This window comes from Sphaerodactylus townsendi, linkage group LG11 (genome assembly GCF_021028975.2).
Source record: "Sphaerodactylus townsendi isolate TG3544 linkage group LG11, MPM_Stown_v2.3, whole genome shotgun sequence".
Classification (NCBI taxonomy): domain Eukaryota; kingdom Metazoa; phylum Chordata; class Lepidosauria; order Squamata; family Sphaerodactylidae; genus Sphaerodactylus; species Sphaerodactylus townsendi.
In genome coordinates, this window is record NC_059435.1 from 62,385,797 (window position 1) to 62,410,665 (window position 24,869).

At 44.0% G+C, this 24,869-nt stretch overlaps 2 protein-coding genes across 6 annotated transcripts in view; one reads left to right on the top strand and one right to left on the bottom strand.

The window, feature by feature from the left end:
• CUL2 (cullin 2) overlaps positions 1-11,212 on the bottom strand; it is a 45,438-nt gene extending 34,226 nt beyond the window's left edge. Inside the window, exons 1-3 of one of the 3 annotated variants that reach the window (XM_048511194.1) lie at positions 10,849-10,951; positions 6,984-7,117; positions 4,280-4,419 (exon numbers count right to left, since the gene is read on the bottom strand). In XM_048511194.1, coding sequence (XP_048367151.1) covers positions 4,280-4,398 — 119 coding nt within the window. In that variant the 5' untranslated portion in view covers positions 4,399-4,419; positions 6,984-7,117; positions 10,849-10,951. Of the gene's footprint in view, positions 1-4,279; positions 4,420-6,983; positions 7,118-10,848; positions 10,985-11,053 lie in introns of those variants that run through there. The other 2 variants (XM_048511192.1, XM_048511193.1) reach the window with 2 other exon arrangements.
• A 2,177-nt stretch (positions 11,213-13,389) lies between these two features.
• Positions 13,390-24,869, top strand: part of CREM (cAMP responsive element modulator) — a 36,072-nt gene continuing 24,592 nt past the window's right edge. For 2 of the 3 annotated variants that reach the window (XM_048511347.1, XM_048511346.1), the window contains exons 1-2: positions 17,834-17,909; positions 18,719-18,842. In XM_048511347.1, the coding sequence (XP_048367304.1) occupies positions 17,866-17,909; positions 18,719-18,842 (168 nt within the window). In that variant the 5' untranslated portion in view covers positions 17,834-17,865. Of the gene's footprint in view, positions 13,526-17,833; positions 17,910-18,718; positions 18,843-24,869 lie in introns of those variants that run through there. The other variant, XM_048511348.1, reaches the window with a different exon arrangement.

The window sequence follows — 24,869 nt, forward strand, 5'->3', positions numbered from 1 at the left end:
CGAGGGGAAACTGGCCGACGTGAGCAGTTGAATAGCCCGCCCTGCTGCCTGCAGGGCGGGCAAGGATGGGGCCAGCGGCTCAGCTTGTGGAGCTGCAGTGCAAGGGCAGAAGAGCCGCATGCGGCTCTCGAGCCGCAGGTTCCCTACCCCTGCTCTAGATACATGGCGGCCAGCCATTTGTATGACACACAACTCTCCAGAAAAGCAACAACAAAACTCTGCAATCGACACAACATATAATAGTCGGATATAGCATATCCAGAAAAAGTCTGTTTCCTCCTTCTTTAAAGCCTTCTAGGAAAACACAAAGAAGAGGGCCATCTCTTCTTTATAAAATGCCTGCTGGCATCTATGTCATGATTACTATACAAAAACATACTGTCCAGTTGTCTGGCAGGGTAAAACCAACCAAAACACAAAGCGTTGAAACAAATGAGGATTTTCCAGAAGCTAAACATGAGGAAAGAACACTATTATTTGAAAGTACCATCTCTCTTTGAACTTTGCTAGAGCAATTATGTAATCAGGGAACAAAAGAGCAACAAAACCAGCAGCAGATAACTGTTAGCATTTGCAAGAATCTGGCCTTTTAAAAAAAGACAGTACCCACAAAGACTATTCCAAATATCGCAACACTTTCTCTGCGTTGCCAGAAAACTAGAAAATCCTAAGACTTCATTTTTGCTCTGAGTACCTTTCGCAAAGATTTAGGGACTAAATCAACAAATGCCAGGGGGATACAGTGTTTGACTGGGACACTCAAATTCAAAACCTTACTCCACCACAGGAGCGTGCTTGGTTACCTTGGGCCAGTCCTGCGTTCGCAACCTAATGTACTTCACGGGGATATTGTGAGGATAAAACAGAGCAGAGGAGACTGACATAAGTTACCCTGGGCCTGCCATTAGGAAGAAAGGCATGATATAAAACAAAGTAAATAAACAACTGATTCTGGACAGAGGAAACAAGGTGTTCAAAGATATCATTTTTAAAAACGAACTCAGCAGCGAATGCAGATAACTGTCAAAGTATTGTCGAAGGGTTTCATGGCCAGAATCAACTGGCTATTATAGGTTTTATGGGCTGCACTGTCTGTGCCATGGACAGAAACATAGTTGTGACATGCCTCTGAAAATGCCAGTCACAGATGAGGATGAAGCATTCGGAGCAAACACTACCAAATCACAGCCACGCAAAGACAGAAAACCCCCAACAGCCAGCAGATACCTTCATTCACTTTTAAAATAAAATCAACCTATAAAAGCAGACATTCTGGCTTAATTCCTAAATTTACTTTGTGTTGATAATTATGGAACAGTCAAGGGGGTGCATAAATGAAGTCCCCCTGATTCTGACTCCTCCAGGATCAGGAAACACTTGCTCTTATGGCCCAGAAAATGGATGAACTTGGGATAAGTTACTAGAACTCCTTGTTGATCTTAAAGGACCCCACTGGAGAAGGAACAGGATACAAGAAGACGACATTTCATATTGCTACAGTGGGTATCACCACATCTTTATATTCCCTGCAATTTCCCTTGGACCTCAGTTGAATTTTTGGACCCTACTGAAATATCCCTGCCTTCCCAGGAAGATCTTCCAGGCATTTCTGATTCTGTTACCTAAATATTGCTTCCTGTTCAGTGTAAATGGTAAAGGGTCTGGAGTCCATGCCCTACAAAGAGAGGTTTAGGGAGCTGGGGATGTTTAGTCTGGAGAAGCGTAGGTTAAAAGGTGACATGATAACCATGTTTAAATATTTGAAGGGATGTCATGTCGAAGAGGGAGCAAGCTTGTTTTCTGCTGCCTCAGAGAATAGGACATGGAGTAATGGATTCAAGGTGAAGGAAAAGAGATTCCACCTAAACATTAGGAAGAACGTCCTGACAGTCAGGGCTGTTCGACAGTGGAATTCACTGCCTCGGAGAGTGGTGGAGTCTCCTTCTTTGGAGGTTTTTTAAACATAGGTTGAATCTGCATATGTTGGGAGTGCTTTGATTGTGTGTTCCTGCATTGCAGGGGGTTGGACTTGACGGCCCTTGTGGTCTCTTCCAACTCTATGATTCTAAATCCCCTCCCAACTTTATTTGGCGTCTGGAGGCTTTATAGTCTAGCTAGAGCAGATTCTTAAAACAAAACAACCCTATCGAATACATTTGTATCCTACCCTTCCTCCAAAGGTCGGGGTGGCATATATGGTTCTCCCTCTCCTGTTGTGCCCTAACAATCCTGTGGGGTATAACAGGCTGAGAGTGACTGTCCCAGCAAGTTCAGTGACAGAGTGAAGGCTTTAACCCACATCTCCAGATCCTCCTCCAAATGCTACACCACACTGCCTCTCCTCCACGGATTGTTCTATGTTCCTCAGTGTTTAGTTCAAAACCTACTTTTGGTCTTCCAGCAACAATTCTGCAATTCAATGATTACCAGGGTTCCGACACCTAAAACCATCACAGAGAGCAGGGGTTTCCAGCAGAGTAATGACAAGCAGATGGTTAAGAATGCAGTAAAAGATCTCATAAAAAGTGATCCATTAATTCCTAGAAGAAATCAGAGATAAATCCTCAGAGACCGATGCAGGTGCTAAGAAAAAAAAGGAGTTATTTTCTGAAAAATGAAAGATTTTTTAGAACACCTTTGGGTTGTGTTTCAAGCTCCCACACCAGAAATCCTTTTCTGCCATACCTATATTGATTTGGAAGCTTGGGAACTATATTTTCATGACTACATGGAGAAAGTCATCCACAAGAGAAATTGTTTCCTGCCATACATATATTGCTTTGGAAGCTTGGAAACCATATTTTTACTAATACATAGAGAAAGTCATCCAAAAGAGAAAGCAAAACCAGTTTTCTACAAGAACACCTAAAAACTCCCTTATTTCCAGCAACAGGATTAATATATGTCATATGTGACCCACTGGCTCTGGAACACGCTGAAGCAGTGCCAGAAATATCTCCTTTCTGCAGGGGTTCAGGCAGAGGAGACATGAAGGTCAAAAGGTAACTAACAGTGAGTCAAGGCTTTAAATAAAGTATCACATAATCTTCTGTTGCTCTTTTCGAAAGGACAGCACAGTGCCTGAAGCATGTTTATCGTGCTTTCAGTCTCAAGGAAGTTTGAACTAATTAAACTCTGAATTAAAATCTGCTCTACAGATCAACATATTCAGGCTCTAGTTGAGCAACGGAATGACAAGCGCGGAGCCAGGACAACTCGTTTGAATGCATGTATAAATTGTAAGGGATTTCTTCCTCCTGCCCCACGTGAGCCACAGTAAATCAAACCCATCAACCTGAATGCAGGTGGTATTTTCTACTCTAATGCCCATTCCCGAAGGAGTCGCGCTGTCCCTACTCCGTTGCAGTCGCTTTTTTAATAGGATTACTTCTGACATAAATGCGTCAGGGAACCACGATCCACTCAAATATTCTGATGGAAGAGTCACACGCAAAGTCAAGAGCTTCGGAAAGATCCAGCTAGTCAGCCTCCACGACCATCACCGATATGCGCAGTTCTGCTTTTCCCTCCGCCTCGCCTGCAAGCAGGGATCTCGACAGCGTCCAAAAACCCACAGCATGTCCGGCTTACAAGAATATAGGCACTACCCTGGGAAATGAATTTTGACGAAGACATATTCAGGCAATGCTTAGGTGGGCTTAGGGAAATACTGACAACTGCATCCAGGAAAACAGAAGAGACATAAACAGCACAGCTGCACACCCCATCAGAGGGACCCAATCCTCAAGCTCTCTGCAGTCATTCTAAGTGAAAATTTAGTTTAAGCAAAAGATTAGTCTTAGATTGGAACCCTGTTTGAGGTTCAGTTGTAGAACCGAGTTCAAGCAATGCCAACCTATGGAGCAAAACCCCCAACAAAAAAAGGAAAGAAGCAACTGGGGCCCAGATATCAGGAGCTGCTAAATTAAAAGGCTCTGCAGTAAGACTGAACAGGGATTCAGACAAAGGTGTACATGCAATAAGATGTTAGCTCGGGATTAATGAGAAGCTGTATGTCGCATGTGCAACAACGCAAAATGACGTACACAAGCCGATGCGCTGAAATGGTCCCCATAATTCAGTCTAAATCAACTATAGTTGTGACAGACAATCAAATCAGACAATAGAATTAGAACACAGAACAGCAGTTCCTCACTTCCACAGAGCCACTTAAGGCATATTTTATTCTAACCGCCTTTATGTCAGGCCCAGCAGGTGTAAAGTTACGCCAAAATCAAAATGTCAGAAAACAAGAATCCACGTTCTGCTTAAAGGATACGAGAAGCGGTCATTCCACGTAGCTCTTTCAACATAATCCAACATTACAACAGCTTTAATTGTTGTAAGAAGTTTGTTCCATGTTTCATCAAAATCAACCACTCGTGGTTTCAAGGACATTGTGGGGCGTTAGGAGTTAATCTGAAAAAAAGAAAAAGAAATTAAAACTATTAGTTCCCAAAATTAGTGAATTATGCTGCTCTGTTGCTCAGCTCTTTAACCACATGTGATCATCAGCACATCTGAGAATGCTAGATGATGGCACCCAATCCAGCTGCCAAAGCTAATTTTTGCTGGCGCCATCCTAAACAATAAAATGCTAAACAATTGAACGTTCAACGACGAACCCTCCACCAATGAGGGAGCAGGACTAGTGAGGCCTGCTCCTCCATTGGTGGAGGACTCCTGGTGGGGACATTCTATTTCTTCCAATCTGCAGAGCAGCAGTGGCACCCTGTGGGCCCCCTTAAGGCTTTCCGCCTCCCCCCATCCTCAACAGCCATACGGCCGCCACTCCCATCACCTCCCCCCCAAATAATACCAGGCCTGCAGATAGCCCCATGATCCTTCCTGTCACCCCCCACCCCCCCGATCAACGTTGAGCCTTCAGCAGACACGGCATTTCCCCCTCTACAACTTCCATGACTCCCCCCCACTAAAGCCCATTGCAGGGGAGATGCTTCCTCTTCCACCCTTTCCTAGGGCCCACTGCATCTCCCCTGCAATGGGTTTTGCTGCTTGTTACAAATATTTGGCTAGTGGAGGACCACTCTGCGATATTTCTCAGCAATCACAGTAATGCTCTGCCTGGTGATATGTTTTTAAATCATGGGATCCACATCACTGTCATACACACAACCAATGGAATATGTGGAAGAGTAAGAGTGAGAAAAAGGGTGCACCTAAGACCACTTTACAAGAAACATGATTCATGTGAGAAACATCCATGTAAAGAGTCTGGAAAGATCATGTCAAATTTCAAACGAAGCAGTTCTACTGAGGCACTCAAGGGAAGCGTACAAATGCCTAGACCAACAAACAGCCTAGAAAAAGTAGCTGAAACGTTTCAGTTGCTGTCTTGAAATACACAATAATTTCCAAGGAAACTGAACAAGGGCTAGTGGAAGACAACAGAGGGGCTTGCAATACTGAATTTAAATAGCAAACCGACAGAAATGTCATCTGAGCTTAGCTGGGTCTTCAATAGTACAAAAAAAAAAACCCCACCCTTCTTAAGCAAGCCCATCCACTACCTACCAGTTTCCACTGGGGAGCTTATATATGAAATGCAGAATTTTCCTTAATTGAGCTGAAGAGATGAGAACCAGCTGCAGGAACGCTAAAGCATCCCTTGCCTTCTTGGAAATGAATTCCCTGCCCCCAGCCTTAACAGCTGGTTTCAAGTTCTGGCTATATGAGAACTCTGGCCAGCTGTAACTGCAGTAATGTCTACCATGGATCAAAATATATATATTGATTTTAAATTCAGTTTTTGAAAACATAATCATTTTTATTTTTATTCATATTATTTATACCTTGATTTCTGGACTGCCTTTCCTCATAGGGAGGTTCCAACAGAACCTTTCAACAAACATTCCGAACAGTTAAGTTTCATAACCTGTGGAGCCCTAAGTTATAAACTACAACAGACTTTCTGTCATCTTAAGAAGAACCGGTTTAAAATCAAGCCTGGATTAAACGCAAGCCATACGGTAGTTTTTCTGTACTGCATTTCAAAACTGAAGTGGGTACATCCCGTTGACCTCTCTGACTTTGTTCAGTTGCAGTACTCAGCGCATGAGTTGACCAGTGTTATTGTGGGCTCTGGCACCTCCTAATGTCAGCCTATATTCCCACTGCAAACTTTCAGATCAATACATCCAAGTGGGGCAAATGATGGTTTCCTGCAGCCTAGTTTGCCTCCCAACCACAAAGCAGCTGTTTTGATCCAAATCAATCCAATCTGTTGATACTGATGCCAACATACCCTTCAGCTGTGCTCATGGCTGGATGGGGAATGTGAGCTCACACAAGCTGACCCTTCAATTTTTTCGATAGTTAAAAGGAAGCCTTCGGTACAGTTGCTTTGACCTTGAACTCAAATCATGCTAGATTGCAAGCATAGTGTAGGGCTGGCAGCTCTGGCGACCCTGGGACCATTGCGGGTGGTGAAGACCACAGAAATCATGGGGATTTAGGAAATTCCAAGAGCATGATTCTGCGATGCCGCTTTTGGGCATGCAACCGGATGTGACATCTCAGCACTGGCCAACGCTGCTCATTATGTTCATGCTACTTTACTATCAACAGGAATCCAAAGTGCAGAAGCATGAGGTTACTTGCTATGGTAGGCAATTCCGCATAGTGTAAGGTTGCTGCAGTTTTCGTACGAGGGCAGCGTCACTTCATTTTTCTAAGCTTGCGTCAAAGTAGGACATCATCTTTCAAGAAACGCTGAAGCACTAATGCGTATATTTCCCCTCTGATTTAAATACCATAAGGTTAGACTGTCTCCACAGAAAGGAGGAACTAGACTATGCTCATGTATTTGTTTGGTGGCAGGTAAGGAATCAAATATTAAAGGTAAAGGGAGATTCCAGTGCAAGCATTGGGCCATTACTGACCCATGGAGCAATGTCGCACCATAACGTTTACTAGGCAGACAATATTTACAGGATGGTTTGCTGGGTGCTCATTTTACTGACCTCAGAAGGATGGAAGGCTGAGTCAACTTTGAGCTGGCTATCTGAAACCGACTTCCACTGGGATTGAACTGAAGTTGTGCGCAGAGCTTGGACTGCAGTACTGCAGCTTACCACTCTGTGCCACGGGGCTGTTCCTATCAAACATTATAATTAATTAAGTAAATATTAGTTTCTAAATGCTGTTGGGTGATACAGTTTTTTCTTCAATATATTTATTATAAGCAAAAACAAAACAGTGGGATAAAATGCACTAGCTGGAACAAATATTGTAAGGCCAGTGTCCATTTTCCTTCATAATCTAAATCTAACCAGCAAAAATGCTTTTATCCCTGAATCAATGACATTTAGTCCCTTAAAACTTAAGGTGTCACATGTACATACAAGGTGATCTGGCAAAACAAAGGTTATTTGGTCAATGCTAAGCTCTTTGGCAATAGAATATTCAACATATTTCTAAGCCCACACAAAAAAGTGATACCAATGTTAGTTCAACTTACTCGAGCGTATCTGTGAAACAAGATTAACCTGATAAGGTTGATTATTCTAGGAATCAAATTAATTATTTCTGCTCCCTCAAAGGAATTAGAGAACAGTCTTATTCAACACAATGTCTACATGGTACTTATTGTCAGTAACTGTTTTTTTTTTAAAATGATTTCCAAAACCATGACAATCAAACAGCTTAACGGAGTAAGGTCATGTAAGGCTATCACGCCGGCAGAACGGATTACTATTGCTTTAAGGGAAACAATAGTTATTTAAAATACATTACAAGCATTGAACTCACATGGTAGCCTGAACTATGCATGCAGACAAACACGGCTTTACTTGTTTAAATTACGAGATATTTTTTCCAGGACACAGGGCACTGCAAAACACCCCATTAAGACTTCCTAGCATATCTTCTGAATCAGCAATTACACCATTAGCCCTTTAAACTACTGTGAAGTATTACTTTGTGGTCACATCAGCCTGAACCATGCCAAAGATCCTGCATTGTGATTCCAACAGTGACCAACAAGATGACTCTGAGATGCTCACAAGTAGTGTATAATAATTATAAACCTTCCCTGACATCTGTTTTTTCACTCCCTCCATTAAGCAATCATGGCTGCTGATATGCCTATCTGCTACAATTTATGCTTAAACACACACACACACTCTCTTAGCTGGTTATGTGCCATCAAGTCACTTCTGACAACCCTATGATTTAATGACTTCCAAAATATCCTATTATTAGCAGCCTTGCAGCATGAATTGCCATGATGACATTTTTCCTATACACAAGCAGAGAAAAAAGTGCATTAAATGGTTTTATGATTCTGCAGAGCAAAATACTATGAGGGTGTCTACTATGCACAATTTATGCACCTCCTTCTTATTTTAGCTTTACTGAGTTACTCAAAGGAAAAATTCCCTTCTGCTAGTTCCACTGCAGAAGACATTCTGATCAAATGTACAAAGCAAAAGGCACTGGCATGTAACATTTAGGAACTAGAGCATTTTTGGTCATTTTGCTGCGACTAGACAATATATAAAGAACACCTTTGGACACCATCCCTTAGTCCTACAATTTGCTCCTTTTGTGTTACAATATTAGATGCCTAATTACCTCTCAAGGTACATTTTAAGGGAAAACACTTCTGCCTTCACTACACTCTGGAGAAGAGAATAAAAGAAGTGAGGACACGTGTTTCAGGATAAATGGTTACTGAAGATGTTTCTGCCTTCCTCAGGAACAAGAGATTTCAAACTAAGTCTCGGAAGTCAAAATTATTAATCTAAGAATACAGGCGATATTAAACATTCTCTTAAAAGCTAAATGTTGTACATAGAGGTACAAGAATTAAAAGCACAAAAGTATCTTCTAAGCCAAAAGCACAAAATGTTAAAGATATTGTCAAAGGCTTTCCCAACCAGAATCAACTGGCTGCTGTTGGTTTGCTGGGCTATTTGACTGTGGTCTGGTGGTTTCAGCTCCTAACGTTTCTCCCATATCTGTTGCTGGCATATGGAAAAAAGTTAGGAGCTGAAACCACCAGACCACGGCCACCCAGCCCAGAAAACCCACAACATCCAATGGTTAAAGGGCTCAGATCTGTTTCCCTCTCTAACTTCTTATGTTCCACAACTGAATTGTTTAAAAATTTGAAATATTTCTTCATCTGAAAGGCTTTGGTTGACTAAGATCCCTGCAACAGATTGCTCAGTTTTTTATTTGTACCCCACCAGTCTCCCCAAGGGAGACCCAAAGTAGCTTAAAACTGTGTATCCAGTGTATCCTCACAACTATTTTGTAAGACTGGTTAGTCTGAGAGTTTTTGATTGGCCCAGTCACCTAGCAAAAGTGGGAATTCAAACAACTGTCTTCCAGACCATACATCAGCTCTCTAACCATTATACCACACTGACAAGCTGTTTTGTTGCAACTGTTTAAATGATTTCTGAAGTGGATACAGAGTCTGCAATTTTCCCAAAATACTATGTATTCTGTAATATACATGGCACTATTACTAACAAGGTGCTATTTAACATCCACTCTTTTTTGTTGCTACTGACTAACTTTTTGAATTACATCACTGACTTGCCCTACATTCTATTTTCTTACGTGAATGATGCTATGGTTACATTTATGATTATTCAATCTGCACACCAGGTAGTTTTAATTTAGTTCTTACAGTAATTTGCATAGTTTTGTAAGGTGGGGAAAGGAATGATGGTGACTTTTAATTTGTTACTAACAGCCAGTTCTCCTGAATCACAAGTGGATCAGATGCTTAACATTTTATCTCTCCTTGCTGACAGTTTTCTGGATTAGAAAAATAAGCAATGCATATTATACAACGTATATATTCATGGGCTCCTTAGCAACAATTATTATGTCAGATATATTTATTTTCACAGAACAAAAATTTGTATTTCTGTGTCATGTTTGAGAAGGTAAGAATTCCAGCTAAATAAACTGCTATGGATTTTCTGTACAGATCTACTTGTGCCCAGCACCAAGGAGAATATATAGGTTTGGGATGTCTGAATTTTTTTGATGGAGTTATTGCACATATATGTGATTACCAAGCAGAAAAGACACCTTTCTTAGAACTACCACCCTGACTCCTAATACTTTGTTTCAAAGCTAGCTGTGCTTCTGAAGAAACTGCCAAAACGTTTAAGTGTGTTTAAAGAATCTCTATGTTATTCTGCTGTGGTCCAGAGTTTGTCTGAATGTCAACCTATTTAATTGTTTTTATAGGTATACATATTATATTATAAATACATGCATATTACTCACAAGTTTCTATTTTCTTCCTACACACTCTATTCTACTAGGATCCAGAACCTGCTGGAACAGAGCAACATATATAACGCAATCCTATGCACAGTCACTCCAGTTTGAGGCCATTGAAACCAATAATCTTCGCTTGAGGTAATTCTTCACAAGACTGCACCGCCCAGTGGCTTTCATACCTATCTCACACACACAGATCACACACGTGGGTTGCACGCACATTCAGTTACAAACGATGCCACTGACTATTCCTTTAGGATCCAGAGCCTGCTTGAAAGTTGTGCAATTCAGCGACTTTTACGTCTTTTTGTAGGCATCATCTCTATATGCATTGGCATATATACACACACAACACTCGCGCACAGGAAGGAAGCAAGAGGGGGGCAGAAGGAGGTCATTCTTAGGGTTGGGGGTGGCTGCACCATGTGCCCAGAGAAACATCCCACAGAGAAATGGGGAGGGGCAGGATAAGGGGCAGGTGACCCGGGGAGGCTCGGGGAGGAAGCAGCATCGCCGGTGGGGGCAGGGAGCGGAGGGCGCATGGCCCTCCCGGCGCCCCAACCACGCACCCGCCGTTACCTGGCAACAGGAGAGGCCCGGGTCAGTGTCGCCTGCCCGCCCCCCCGGCCCACACGGCGCGTCTCGCGCAGGCTGCGGCTCCTGCCCCACCAGACCCTCCTCACTGGGCTGCCATTACCCAGCCGCCACGGCTCCCCGTCGGGCACCGCCCACCGCCTTCCCAGGAGCTCCGCGCGGGCGGAAAGAGGCGGGCGAGTCCATTCACCTCCGCCGCCTCCGAGCTCCCGAAATTCGAGGCGACCCCTTCGTCGGTTTACCGACGCTTCGGGCTCTCTGAGGGGCTAATCAGCCGCAGCGCGGGATCCGCGGCCGTTACGCAACACGGGCGTGCATCGTCTTCTCTCTCCCTCCCCTCAGAGGAGAGAAGGGAGTGGTATCGTCCGGACGACGGCAAGCGTTGAGGGCCTAAACAAGCTCATCGCGCCCGTATCTTGGCGATAAATAAATAAAGCGATAGATGCAGTTTCGGATTGCGCAGGGTGGAGAACAGGCCGAGCGCGGCTCCCTACTGTACGCATGCGTAGTGGTTTATGCGGGCTCCACTTGCAAATGTGTCTGTTGGGTTTGTTCTGGCGTCAACTACTTTTATTATCTCTGCGCCTTTCTGATAGGTTGCAAGTGACAGTTAAATAAATAAATAATGGGCCGGTTTAGCAAATACCCGCCTGTGTCCTCTAGGGGCAAAACAGAGGACGGCTAGTTCAGGCAAATAGCAAAAAGAACTGGGAGTTCATGAAGCTGAGTTTGTAAAGTCTTGATGAGTGTGTGGGGAAAGGGACACTGCAAGGCGCTCAAAGCACTCGTCCTTGGTTGCTATACGCCAGGGTTAAACGCTAATTGTTAGTATAGTTCAACGTCTGTCTCACATTATGGGCTCTGAGTAGAAGGACACCCAGCAAGGTGTCAAAAAGGCAAACAAGTCTGATAGGTTCACACTTGCAGGAGAATGAAGTGATAAAATGCAAAGGCAACCAAATCCAAAGCAGTTGTGGGTACCACTTTTCCAGACACAATTCTTCAAATCTCAGGGTACAGATTAAATTCCAGTCTGGGTTATAATAAATATATTTCCCCTCCACACCAGATTGGCCAGAGGTCCAGGAGGTATGTTGCCATCTTCTGGGAGAGGAGCAGGTGTTACTGTGTCTGTGCGTAGGGGGGTTGTTGAGTGGACTGCTTCACCTGAACACACATAAAGCTCCTGTTTAAGGAATCAGACTTTTGCTGCATCGTAGTGTCCTCCTCAGACAGGCAACAGCTCTCCAGATTCCTTTTCAGGTATTGTTGAGGGCTCTCATGGCTGGAATCAACTGGGTATTGTGCGTGGCTGTGGTCTGGCAGTTTTTGCAACTAACGTTTTATCTGCATCGATGACCGCATCTTCAAAGGCATATTAAAGAATCACCATGCCTATATGATTCAAGTACATGGACTACTTTAAGTAAAGTGCAAAGTGTTATTTTAGTAAAGTGCTCAGTGAAAAGTGCACTGCATTAAACAACATAGACTACAAACATTCCAAATATTTTTTCTGTTGCTTCCACATATGTAAACACTGTTTCCCCTCCAGAATACTTACAGAAGTTACTGCAGATTGTGTATTTATTTGCAAACGGTGATCATTGTAGAGGTCTCCAGAGACTTACTAAAACATTTAATATTGTTTATCTTAGTAGACAAATGATATTTTGTGGACCCTTTTATCGATACACTTCTAAGTTTTCCTTCAGGAACTTAGGAGCAGCATATGCAGGGCCATTGCAATTCATCCTCTTAACCCCATGAGATACATCGGGCAGAAAATTGTCCTGTAGCCACTAAGGCTGAAATGCTATGCTTTTGTGCTTGGGGGATCCTATTAACTGAACTCACTGAGACTTCTGCATATGCCAGATTCTAATCAACATAGGGGTTCCTGTGTCTTTTGAGTTTGGGCTTACATAACTCAGCACTGAAAAGGCAAACTACCCAGGTCTCCTCAGACCAGGGGCAGACTAGCCCTTTAAGTTAGCACAGAAATTCTTGGCAAGCTGCTTCTCAGGAGGGATGAGAATCTCCTAATTTCTGCTCAGTTCGTTTCTGAATTTTTTAACATGCCTGACTCCTCTGCCTCAGATAAAGTATCACAGCAGTTTTCCACCCTTTCTTTTCACATGCTGTTTGGATATATATGCTAGATTTGGGGTGGTGGCAGAAATCACACTCTGTTTATGAAAGGTTCTGCTGGCGCCTCAAAGATGAAGAAAGCACTGGTGATTTCAACGAGATTCCCAACACGACGGTGGAATCCAGTACGACTCAACCCGCTCACGTTCCGCTTCCTTTTTGCACATCCGCAGTCAACAGAACCCCCGAAAAAAGCAGTTGCCCCGCCCCTGGCCAATCAGATGCGAAAAGAGAACCTCGGCGGTTGGCGCGATTTGCAGACGTTGAGCTCAGCTGGGCGTGTCGCGAGGGCGGGGAGAGGCGGGGTGTGTGGCTCCGCCCCCTCCTCCACAGCCGCTCCCTCCCTCCCTCCTCTGCTCAGGTGAGCCGGGGAAGGCGCCATTTCCTCCGCGCCTCCCGCGGTGGCGGCGCCGCGGCATCACCGCTGACGTGAGGGCGACGCGCGGCCTCGCTCGGCCCAATCCCTCCTCCCCCGCCTGCTTCCCCTGTGACGGAGGCGCCACGTACTTCGGTGAGTCGCAAGAGGGGGCGGAGACAAGGCGGGAGTGCGCAAGTCTAAGGGGAGGCTTGCCCCCCTCTTAGGGCAGGCTGGTCCCATGCGGACTGAGAAGACCCTCCCAACCGGAAGTGCTCCTGCGCATGGACAGATGTTCTTCTCTTTCCCTTCTTGCCCCCCCCCCTTTCAGGCTGTTTTATTACTTATGTACTTGGCTTCTTCTGTTTAAATCGCGCAAGGGCTCCTGCGCATGGACAGACTGTTCTTCTCTTTCGCTACTTGGCCTTCTTTCAGTTTGGTTGCTTCTGTTTAAATCGCGCCGTTTTTATGTGCTCCGTGGCACTCGGCCCCTCCTCCACTTGTTTTATTTATGGCTGGACTTACATGCCCCCCCCCCCCGCCCCTTATGAGCTTAGAGAGGCTTTCAGCCTTTCATAATTTTGGAGTTTTCTCGATTGAGGCTTACTCTCGGATGTTTCATGTGTAGATGGGGGCGGTGGTACAGGGAAGGGGAAATAGGCTGGGCCCTGGTTTAGGTTTGGGGAGAATATCTTGGGTCATAGATGCAAGGAATGCGGTAAAATGGCAAAGAGGAGGGAGATTTAATGTTTATGGGCTTCCTCTAGGCTTTTGCCAATCGTAAAAAGTATGAAAGACCTAAATCTAATAATAAGGTGCTCGTAAAAGAGGTTCTCAGTGAGGTGCAAAGTCTCGACTGCCTCCTTTTGTTCCTATAGCCTTTCTAGTGTTATTTGGGACTGGGGCAGGATGATCTCACACAGTGGCAGACTGCGCTTGCGAGTACAACAAACTCCACAACTTTGGTTCAGCAGTTAGTTTATCTGGGCATGCATGGTTCAATTTACATCTTTGTTGCGGCATCCTGGAGTGGTGTTGAGCAAGCGATGGCATCAGAGCTTCAAATTGTAACAGAGCAGGAAGCAGGAGATGTGCTGAGAATTCAGATAGAAAACACCAGCGCATGCATGCAGAGTGTTCAAAAAACAGCCGGCCACAAAGCATGCCCTGTAAAGGCTGTTCTGATGCAGCGAGAGTAGAGAGCTTGACAGCTTTCCATGCTTGCCAAAGTCATTTTTATGTAATTCTCGAAGTGTCTACCCAGAAGTAAATGTTGCAGTTGGTTCTGGTGGGTTTTCCGGGCTGTGTGGCCATGGGCTGGTCTACAAACCAGACCACGGCCACACACCCCGGAAAACCCACCAGAACCAGTTGAATCCAGCCGTGAATGCCTTCGAAAATGCTGCAATGTTCACTGGTCTTGCTGCCACAAAAATACAATTGTAGCCTTAATCTCAAATGGTTTTCTTCCAATTTAATAAAAAAAGACACTCAATAAATTTGATCTCGTGTTTGTTTTTGTGTAGTCGCTTTCATTCAAGTAGTGTTATACACAGGGCATAGGATGTTTGAGGCAGGGGTCTACCTTCTTTGCCCACTATAGTACCTGCCTACACCTTTTCTGGCACCCACCAAGTGTTTTTAGGAAAAGAGTGGGGCCAGGGAGGGCTTTTGCCCAGCAAGGCTTCCGATTGATTACTGGAGATTTGATCAGCTCTGCAGATTTTAAAAAATGTTGCTTTGGAGCAGCTGCCACCACAGCACAACACTGTCTCAGTGAGGTTAAGCTCTGGCTCTGCTTCCTGTGGCAGCCATTCTGTGGTCAACATTTTGATTCTGCATCCACCATGCTCCGTCAAAATACAAAAAGTGTCCACAGGCTCAAAAGGTTGAGGACCCCTGCACTAAATACTCCCGATAAGAAACACAGTAAGACTTCACTGAGGTTCATTCCGCACATGCAGAATAATGCACTTTCAAACTGCTTTCAGTGCTCTTTAAAGCTGTGCGGAATAGCAAAATCCACTTGCAAACAGTTGTGAAAGTGGTTTGAAAACGCATTATTTTGCATGTGCGGAAGGAGCCTAAGTGTGTTAATTAAAGTAAAAAATTCTAGAAGTGAGCTTTCAGGTCACATAGAACTCATTTTTGGGTGTAGATTTTAGTGTTACTATGTCTATAGTACCTATATAATACTTAAAACAGGTGCTAAAGTCAGAGTCAAACATGATAGCTATGTTGCTGTTCATATCATGTGCCAGAATTCACTTGCTACAACTACACAATAGTCCTTGGTTCTCTAGTCACAGCTTTTTGGAGCTCTTTCAGCCCCACCTACCTCACAGGGTGCTTGTTGTGAGGGGGGAAGGGCAAGGAGATTGTAAGCCCCTTTGAGTCTCCTACAGGAGAGAAAGGGGGGATATAAATCCAAACTCTTCTTCTTTTGGTTGACAGGGGCCAAACCATCCTCTTCATTTTTGTGGCCACAGGACAACTGAAATGTTTGAGAGCTGAGAATGATAGATTATTCAGAATAGGACATTTGATGTTTCCAGATCCTATTATGCCTCCCCACACGAACTGCATTAAAGCAGCGCCAGAGTCTTTTCATATTTCCAAGTGCATGAAATGAAGTGTTTATAAAATGTGGCAGTTCTGAATCTTGCTTTCAAAGTCTTTGCAGGGTTGGACTGTCATAATGAGGAAGAAAAGCTTAACTTGATGCAGAAAGTATAGCCATGCTTCAGGATTTGTTGGTGTTTCCAATAAAGTATACACACAAGTAAAACGTAATTTGCAGAAGTCTGCTTCTGAAACAGTTATCTTTTTAAAGTATGTGTTTTCATTAGGCGACCAGCATGTTGCTGTGTGTTCTCAGTGTTTAGTTACGCAACTGCATTCTTTATTAAATATTTGCATCAAATTTTTGTTTCTGCTGCATAAAACAGAGTTCTGTGCGTGCGCTCTTAAAGGGTCGTAAAGTACAAAGCTGTGTGTGGAACAATAGACTGGGAAACCTTATCAAAATAAAGTTTCATTTTCCAAGCTTGCGGCTTTTCTTCTGTGTCATAATCCTTCTAAATATGTGTTGTTTATCAGTCATTATTTTGAGGTCATATACACAGTGCTATTTTTTCATGGAGGGTTCAAGTTTCACCCTATAGGGTCGCTTTCCCCATTTCTGCACATGTTCAGTCCACCCTCCAAGTGCCTTGCCTGGTGAGAAAATCAACCCTGATATGTTGATTGTATCTTGTGCAATGGACAAGATATCTGGTTCTCAATTTGGAGATACAGTAAATCCCCAAATACTACATGAAAGAGTGATTGTGCATCTAATTGTGATTTTTCTATTTCTGGTAAGACCAATCAATCCCACTGGCTGGATGCATCCTATGAGGCTGTGAAGAACTGTCTTGAGTGAGGCAAGAGGACTTCCACCGTAAAGTTGGTTTATTTGCCTACAGCTCCCCACTAACCAACAATGCAACCCCAAACAGCACTATTCCAGTCTAAACAGATCATCTATTAGATTGGAGTAATTTTGTGAAGGATTGCACTGGGAGACCCCAACAATGGCAGAGTCTATTCTCAGCTTCCCATAGAAGAAGAGTTTGGATTTATAGCCTACATTTCTCTCCTGTAAGGAGACTCAAGGTGGCTTACAAGCTCCTTTCCCTTCCTCTCCCCCCAACACCTTCTGAGGTAGGTGGGGCTGAGAGATTTCTGAAGTACTCTGACTAGCCCAAGGTCACCCAGCAGCAATGTAGGAATCCAGAAACACATCTGGTTCACCAGATAAGCCTCTGTCACTTAGATGGAGGAGTGAGGAATCGAGGAATTCTCCAGCTTAGAATCCACCTGCTCTTAACCACTACACCACACTGGCTACACTATGCTAGCTCCCATACTGCACAAAATGTTTTTTGAAAGCATTAAAGCGTTCTTACTAACTTGTTATGGGGCCTGGAAACATTAAATCAGTATTTTACAGCATCTTTAAATTTAATTACGTGATCGGGCACTAACAAGTTAGCAGAAAGTGAGGTCCCAGTCTTATACAGTTTTGAAAACTTCAGCTGTGGAGTCTACAAACTCCAAAAATTGGATGGTGTCAAGTGGCATTAGCACTGCATAGAGCACACGACTTGCTTTGCATCAGATTGACGTCAAAGGTCTTGTCATGTAACACCTTTCATTCAGAGCTGTGGCTGAAACGCTGTTTTTTTCCCCATTTGCTCTTTTTCAGTGCTAATGCTTCCCTCATATTTATCAACTCTCGTGTGCCTGTTAGAATGAAACCTCTTTTCCCCTCCTGTAAAACTCTCCTCCATTCTGTAGGGAACCTTCTGTGCTGTGTTTGTAATGCTGTGGGTGTCAGTTGCCATGGCAGCCATTATGACATCACAAGCTGAGCATAACTTCACCAAAGGTTCACTCAAAGGCGGCGTGGTCTGGAGAAGGGGGAAGTCCTTTTTATAAACACATCAGACATAATGAGCAAGGGCGGCAAAAAACAGCATGCAAGAATTAACATAAGGTAGTAATTGTACAGTATAGTCAACTGCTAATCCAATCATGATTCTGCATTACTTCAGTGTATTATCAGGTAGTAATGGTTCAGGTACTTGTTCCCCTGTGGAATGTAACTACACACATACAGTGTAGATGTTAAAATGTATTAAGTTGCTTTGCATTAAAACGAGGGTATTGCTCTGTCACCTTAAAGTAGATCACCATCGTGAATTTTAACTTTGCTGTGTCCCAAAGACAAGGGTTGGCATCCCTATCCCAAAACACTTGGTGCCTTCTTTGCTGGGTGTGATGCTGTCATTTGCTTTGACATGACATGTCCCCGTAGATATACTAGAGCTACTTGTGCAACCGTGTGCTTCTGATCCAGACCAATCCTCTTGCTTATTTTGAAGATTTCTGAACTGTGTATAACTCAAGTAGCTGAAAGAATATCCCATAATTTAATCAAGCCCTGCGGGGACAGGGCGGATAGAAATCGAAAATAAATAAAAAAACACATTGAGGGAAAGAAAAAAAAAGATCTGTGAATATCTGAAAAGAGAGTATTCCACAATTAGACCACTTCCTTTAGAAATACCCTTTCTGAGCACCAGGAGATCTTGCTCCCGAAAAAGGCACCTTCAGCAAAGTTTTGCTTGTAGCATATAAAGCATATTCTTATGAGAGGAGGCCATATTCTTCTTGTGCTAAAAGTCTCATACCATATGTAGCCAAAACCGTAAATATAAGAGACAAAATGTTAAGATGGTCTGAAAAGATGTGAGTCAGTTCATGTGCTATCTGTGCATTTTTGTCCCTTTGTCTTAATTTCAGGCAAATGACCATGGAAGGAGGGGAACAGCAACAAGATGGCAGTGCAGCAGACTCTGTGGCAGAAAGTGATTCTGCCAATTTACAGTCTCTGTCTGGCCAAAATCAGATTTCTGCTATTGCTCAGGTAACTTTAAATGCAATATTTATTTTTCAAGTTCCTAATGGCTAGGTACTATGGGTCAATAAAACAACACAAACGGTCTCTACCTTTCTAAAATCTCGCCCTTCCTCCAAAGTAGCACAGAGTTGTATACGTGATTCTCCTCATGACAGCCTTCTGAGGTAAATCTGGCTGAAAGAGAGTGTCGGACCAAGCATAAATCCAGTGTGGTTCGTGGAATCAATGGAGGTTTGAACTGTGGTTTCCCAGTTCTCTGGTGTAATGCAGCGAGGCCCTCTAGGTGTTCATGGACTACAAATCCCAGCAGCCCTTGCTAGCATGGCCAGTTGGCCCTGCTGGCATGGGCTGATGGGAATTGTGGTCCATGAACACCTGGAGGGCCTGAGTTTGACACCTGTGGATTCTTGCTGAGTATTTGGTTAGGACCGTGGTGGCGAACCTTTGGCACTCCAGATGTTATGGACTACAATTCCCATCAGCCCCTGCCAGCATGGCCAATTGGCCATGCTGGCAGGGGCTGATGGGAATTGTAGCCCATAACATCTGGAGTGCCAAAGGTTCGCCACCACTGGGTTAGGATCTGGGAGACCCGGGTTCAAATCCCTGCTCTGCCATGGAAGCTTGCTGGGTGACCTTGGGCCACTTTCGGAGTAATCTACTTCACAGGTTTGTTGTGAGGGTAAAAGCCACTTTGGATGCTCATGGGGGTGGGGGGTAGTATGGCATAATTGAAGTTGAATAAATACTTTAACCACTGCTCAACTCTAGCACATGCCTGCAAACTGGTCAGTAATGGATACATTATGGGACTTTCATCACAAAAATCGATTCAGATTTCCATTCAGCTGTGGCCTTAGACCGGTCATGACATGTAGCCTACCTTCACATCACAATTTCTACAAGAACAAAATGAGATAATCTGAGAGCATATGCACCGGAGACAAATTCCTTGTGTGTCCAATCACACTTGGCCAATAAAGATTCTATTCTATTCTAAGTACGCAAGCCTGAGCTCCTTGGAGAGTGTGGGAGGCAAGTTATGAAAAGAGCAGGAAAATGAACTTTATTCTATCTTGCTGTGTTATAGAAAATGAAAAGGCTATAGTATCATACTGCCTCTGTTTGATTCCTGGTAAAAAGTTGACTGCTGCCCTGCCACCCCCCCCCCCCAAAAAAAAAGTGTGAGTTCATCAGATGCAAAATCAACTTTTGTTTTGAACTCTTAGAGATGAGCTAATTCTGCATTATAAAACCTAGCTGTCATGCCGATTATTTATAGTTTCTTCTGGTAGCCATAAGTCTAACCAATAATTATATAAAATTTGATGATTTACAGAGTTGTCTATTTAAGTGGCTGGTCACAAATCAGAACCTGCGACACCCCGAATTCAGTCATCCAGGCTGGTGAAAGTCTGTTGGTCTGACTATTTTTCCATTCTTAGTAGCACCAGGAAGGATTTGACATGAGACCAGAGATGGAACGTGGGGGAACTGCGCCCAGGGTGCACGGGCGCCCTTTGTCCCTGCCACGGTGCCATCCGCCCCCACCCCGGAATGCCCACGCCACGCCGCCTCTGCTGCCCGGCCATGCCCCCTCCGCTGCTCTGCCCAGGGCATCGCACCCCACCCACCCTGCCCCATTGGTGCTACATCACTGCATGAGACTTCCTTGCTAGATTATAGTAATTTCCTTTTTTTTTAATAGAGAAATTGAGTTTAGTGGTTCACCAGTTGGCTTTCATTTTCACACAGTTGTGTACCAGATTACTGAGGTCCCAGCACCTTGGTAACCAATAATCTAAAAAGGCGGCATGGCGGCGGTGGGTGAGAGAGAAAAGAGGGGAAGGACTCTGAGGCAACTGCCCATTGGGTTGAAATGTTACTGTAAAGATGGCCCAGATTCCATTCTGGCCCAATTTACACTAAAAAAAGCTGAATGTAAGGAAGAAAATCCTATTTGTGCTGCCTGTTGCTCTTAGGCCAAAGAGTCTTCAGCTTAGGTTCTCCCCTGGCATAAACTATGGCCCCCCATCTGACAGTGATGTATACAAATGGCTACAAGGAATTGTTGATAAAGTGATATGTCGCTTCTTCGAACTTGGTTGGAGCACTGAGATTCTGACAGTGAAGACAGAAGTAAAGTTTAGTGAGGGAAATAATACAAATCATTGGGGAGCCAGTGCAATGCAGTAGTTAAAGTGCCAGACTAGTATCTGGAAACCCAGGTTCGAATCCCCACTCTGCCATGGAAAGTTGCTAGGTGACCTTGGGCCAGTCACACACTCTTAGCCTTGTCCCTGGAAATGTTTGGATGGGAGGGCTCCAAGGAATACTAGGGGCGTGGCATGGAAGCAAGCAATGGCAGACCACCTCTGAATGTTTCTTGTCTTGGAAACCTTATGGGATTGCCATAAATCAGCGGTAACTTGGTGGCAAAGAAAAAGAAAGGCCCTTAATAGGATGCTGATTTGTCTCACTGAAACCAGCTTTCTTCCATAAACCGACCCCAAGTACTAACCAGAAGGCAAATATAAAGCCTGGCTAAGCTGACACTCTTATCCAGAGCCACAACTCTCTATCAAAAGAAAAAGGGTTTTCTTTACCCTTCCCATTCAGTTGAATTCCATAGACTGGCTCACCCCATCCCATCCATTGGATTCCATGGGCTGCTGTTGCCAGCCAACCAGATTTGCATGAGGTCAAAATCACAAGGATTGGTTCAGAGGTCTCGAGGAAAGGTGGGACTTTTGGGGGATAATTGCCATAGTAGTCCAAATGGGAAGAATGGGGAGTCAGCTGTCATTGCCAGCTAAGAGAAGGTACTGAGACATAGGCATGCCAGGTGTCAACTGAAGCTAATTCAGGAGCAGTGAAATCAAGAGAAAGATACAGTTTGAGGCAGGTTCTGGTCCCAGGTAAAGGAGAAGATGGTTGATTAAAGATTATTTTCTTTCCAAAGTTGGCAAGGGGGGCAGGGATATGCTACCTGACTGTCGAAAGACAATGAAGGGGATGAATTTCGATTTGGGTTATATTTCCAGGCAGAAGGAAGTATGTCTGGAGGCAGTCTTTCTTACCTTGGAGAGCCAGCGTGCTGTAGTGGTTAAGAGTGGTGGACTCAAATCTGAAGAACTAGGTTTGATTCCCGCATCCTCCACATGAAGCCAGTCACAGTTCTCTCAGAACTCTCTCAGTGTCACCTACCTCACAAGGTGCCTGTTGCTGGGTGGAGGCAATTGTAAGCCACTTTGAGACTCCTTTCAGTAGAGAAAAATGGAGTATAAAACCAACTCTTCTGTCTTGTTGATCTGTGGTATTTGAAGGCAGTTTGAACAATCTACATTACATTATAGGGATAACTGGACTTATTTTGGGGAAATGTAGGTGAGCTACAGTTCTTTCTCTTGGCAGAATGCTAATGCAGCATCATCCTTTGAACCTTTGATTAATGGCCTAGCAATGGGCAAGGCTCAGCTGCTAGCTAGTACAATTGTTTTTTTCCCAGTAAGTGTGCTAAAGTTAGGCACAGTCTTGTCCTTTCTGCTGGCAGTCTTATCTTTGTTGTGGTCATGGGCAGAAACTCTCTTTTGTTGGCTTAAATGGCTTGCAGAAGGGAGCTGGTACCGCATCAAGGGAAGGGGGAAGACGAAGCAAAAGGGAGACTTGGTGACGACACATTCAGATGTTTGTCCAGAAGGGTTTTTCTCCACAAGCATTGCTCCACAGACATTCTCCATAAGAACCCAAGCTCTGGAGGTATAGAACACTTGAAGGTTGCTTATCTCTACTCTCGAGAAATCTTGGAGGCTAATAATGCTGGATGAGAGAGCGAGCCTTACAGATTCTACTTGTGACTCGGCAGCCCTACACAAATCACTCTCATATGCTGTTCCCAGGCAATAAGGGCAGCAAAAGATGTCCTCTTATTATTATCATGAACAACCTCCAATCTATGCTGGGCAATGATACTCCCCATTGGAAGGTGAACCATTTCTCACACACAGACAGCCTCCTACCTTAAACAACTTCTCACTCAAACAGTGCCCTTCCTAATATGGTCCCTCTGGGACCAGAGCCAAACCAAGATGCTAACTCTGTTCTCATATTCACTCTGACAGCATAATCACCAGACCTAAACCAACAGCAGTGCAATCTCAGGTTCATTCACTTGTTCATCTTCCAACGTGATGTATGCCATCAAATGACGACAATGTCCTTCTGCTCTCTATATCATAAATAAGTCAGTTCCATAAACAGAAGAATGTGGACATAAACCGCAACACTCAGAAAACAAGGAGAGAACATTTTAATTTTTCAAGTCGTTTCATTGCTGACCCAAGAGTGGTAGTCTTCAGAGAAGCTTCAAGGAGAGATTTCAATGTGAGATCCTGACCTTGTGTTCATTCACAAGTTCAGAACAATGGACCTTCCCAGGGATATAGGATTCTTAATCTCACTATAGTTGCTGATTTTCTACCACCAAACATTTCCCCTTTACATTGTACCTCTGCATTCTGAGTTTCATCTTTGCAACACCCCTCCCACCTTCTTAGAGGGATAAAAGGATTCAGGGATCTTTATTTCAATTCATATCTGGTAAGGGAGTTTTAATTGTCAAAAGCTTATACCCTGAAAATCTTGTGGGTCTCTAAGGTGCTACGGGACTCTAATCTGGCTGTTCCACTGCAGACCAACGTGGCTTGCCTCTGGAACTGCCTTCGTAAATTTCGTCGGAATCGGAAAAGTATTTTTTAAAGAACACTGTTATTATTTGAGATATTGCCATGTGACCGTTGGGTTTTGTCTGCTTCCTGGTCTTAAAACAAACACCTTATTAGCTGGGTCTGACGTACTTCTAAATGCATTCTTTGTTGAACGAAACACGGCATTGAATGTTAAGTACCGACCAGCCTGGAATCCTGAACATATCCTGCTGGAGAGGCAGAATACTCACTTATCTGAAACAAGCTGGCCCTGACCCAAGCTGCCCCTGAGCGTCTGACCATTTCTGGCATCATTCTCTGCGGGGCTATAAAACTTGGCTTCCCAGGTGGCTGCATTGTTCTGCAGATTGTCTGCTTCTAGTAAGCGAGAGTCTGTACAAGCATTCAAATGCCAGCCTCGCAGCCGATTCCCCTCGTTACTGACGTCAGCCTTACCCGAACTGCTGTAGTCAGTACATGAGTAATCTAGCAAACATCTATTAATGTGAGAATGTTCTGGCAATCTAGGGGCTAGGAAACAGTGCAGCATGACAGTATAGCAATTTGAAAGGCCAGAAAAGAAGCCCACCCCTCTAATTCTTCGTTTGTGTAAAACAACAGAAAATAACAAAATAAGGGTCTTTCCTCAGAGAACCACAATAGCAAGAGAAACAGGGCCTGTTGGAGATTCCTTCTAAGCCCTAAAATATTACCATGTAGGTTTTAAGTCTGACGTAGCTTGAAATATAGATTTCAGTGAGAACAGATGGGCCTAGGACATGAATGTACTTTGTGTGCATATCCTGACTGCTTAAAATTAATTATAGATTTTATTTTGGTCTTCCCTATATTGACTACATTGGTGTGCTTTTTCATTTTGCTCCTCATAGTGCAGATGACATAACTTCTTGCATTAATCATGGCCGCCATGACCGTTTCAACCAAGCATTTTCAGAGAGCCTAGGATGTTGCTTAGGAATGACAACTGATCTCCTGGAGAAAACAGCAGTTTTGCACAGCAGGCTGTATGGAATCACGTCCACGTCGAGCTCCCTGCCCTCCCCAGACTCTTCTCCCAAATCTCCTGCAATTTCCCAATCTGGAATTGGACCCGCCACGGACATAGCAGTGGCAGAGAGGGCACCACAGGGTAGCGAGTTCTCCTCCCACCTCCTCAATAATACCCACAACCTCTTTTGGTACTCGGCCTACTTTCAGTCACAATATGTTAAATTCCTGTGGCACTGAAAGCCTGCTGGAGGTTGAGTATTCTCAATTCACTCGCTCTCATCCCACTCCACTCTGAAACAAGCAGAAGCCATTGTAC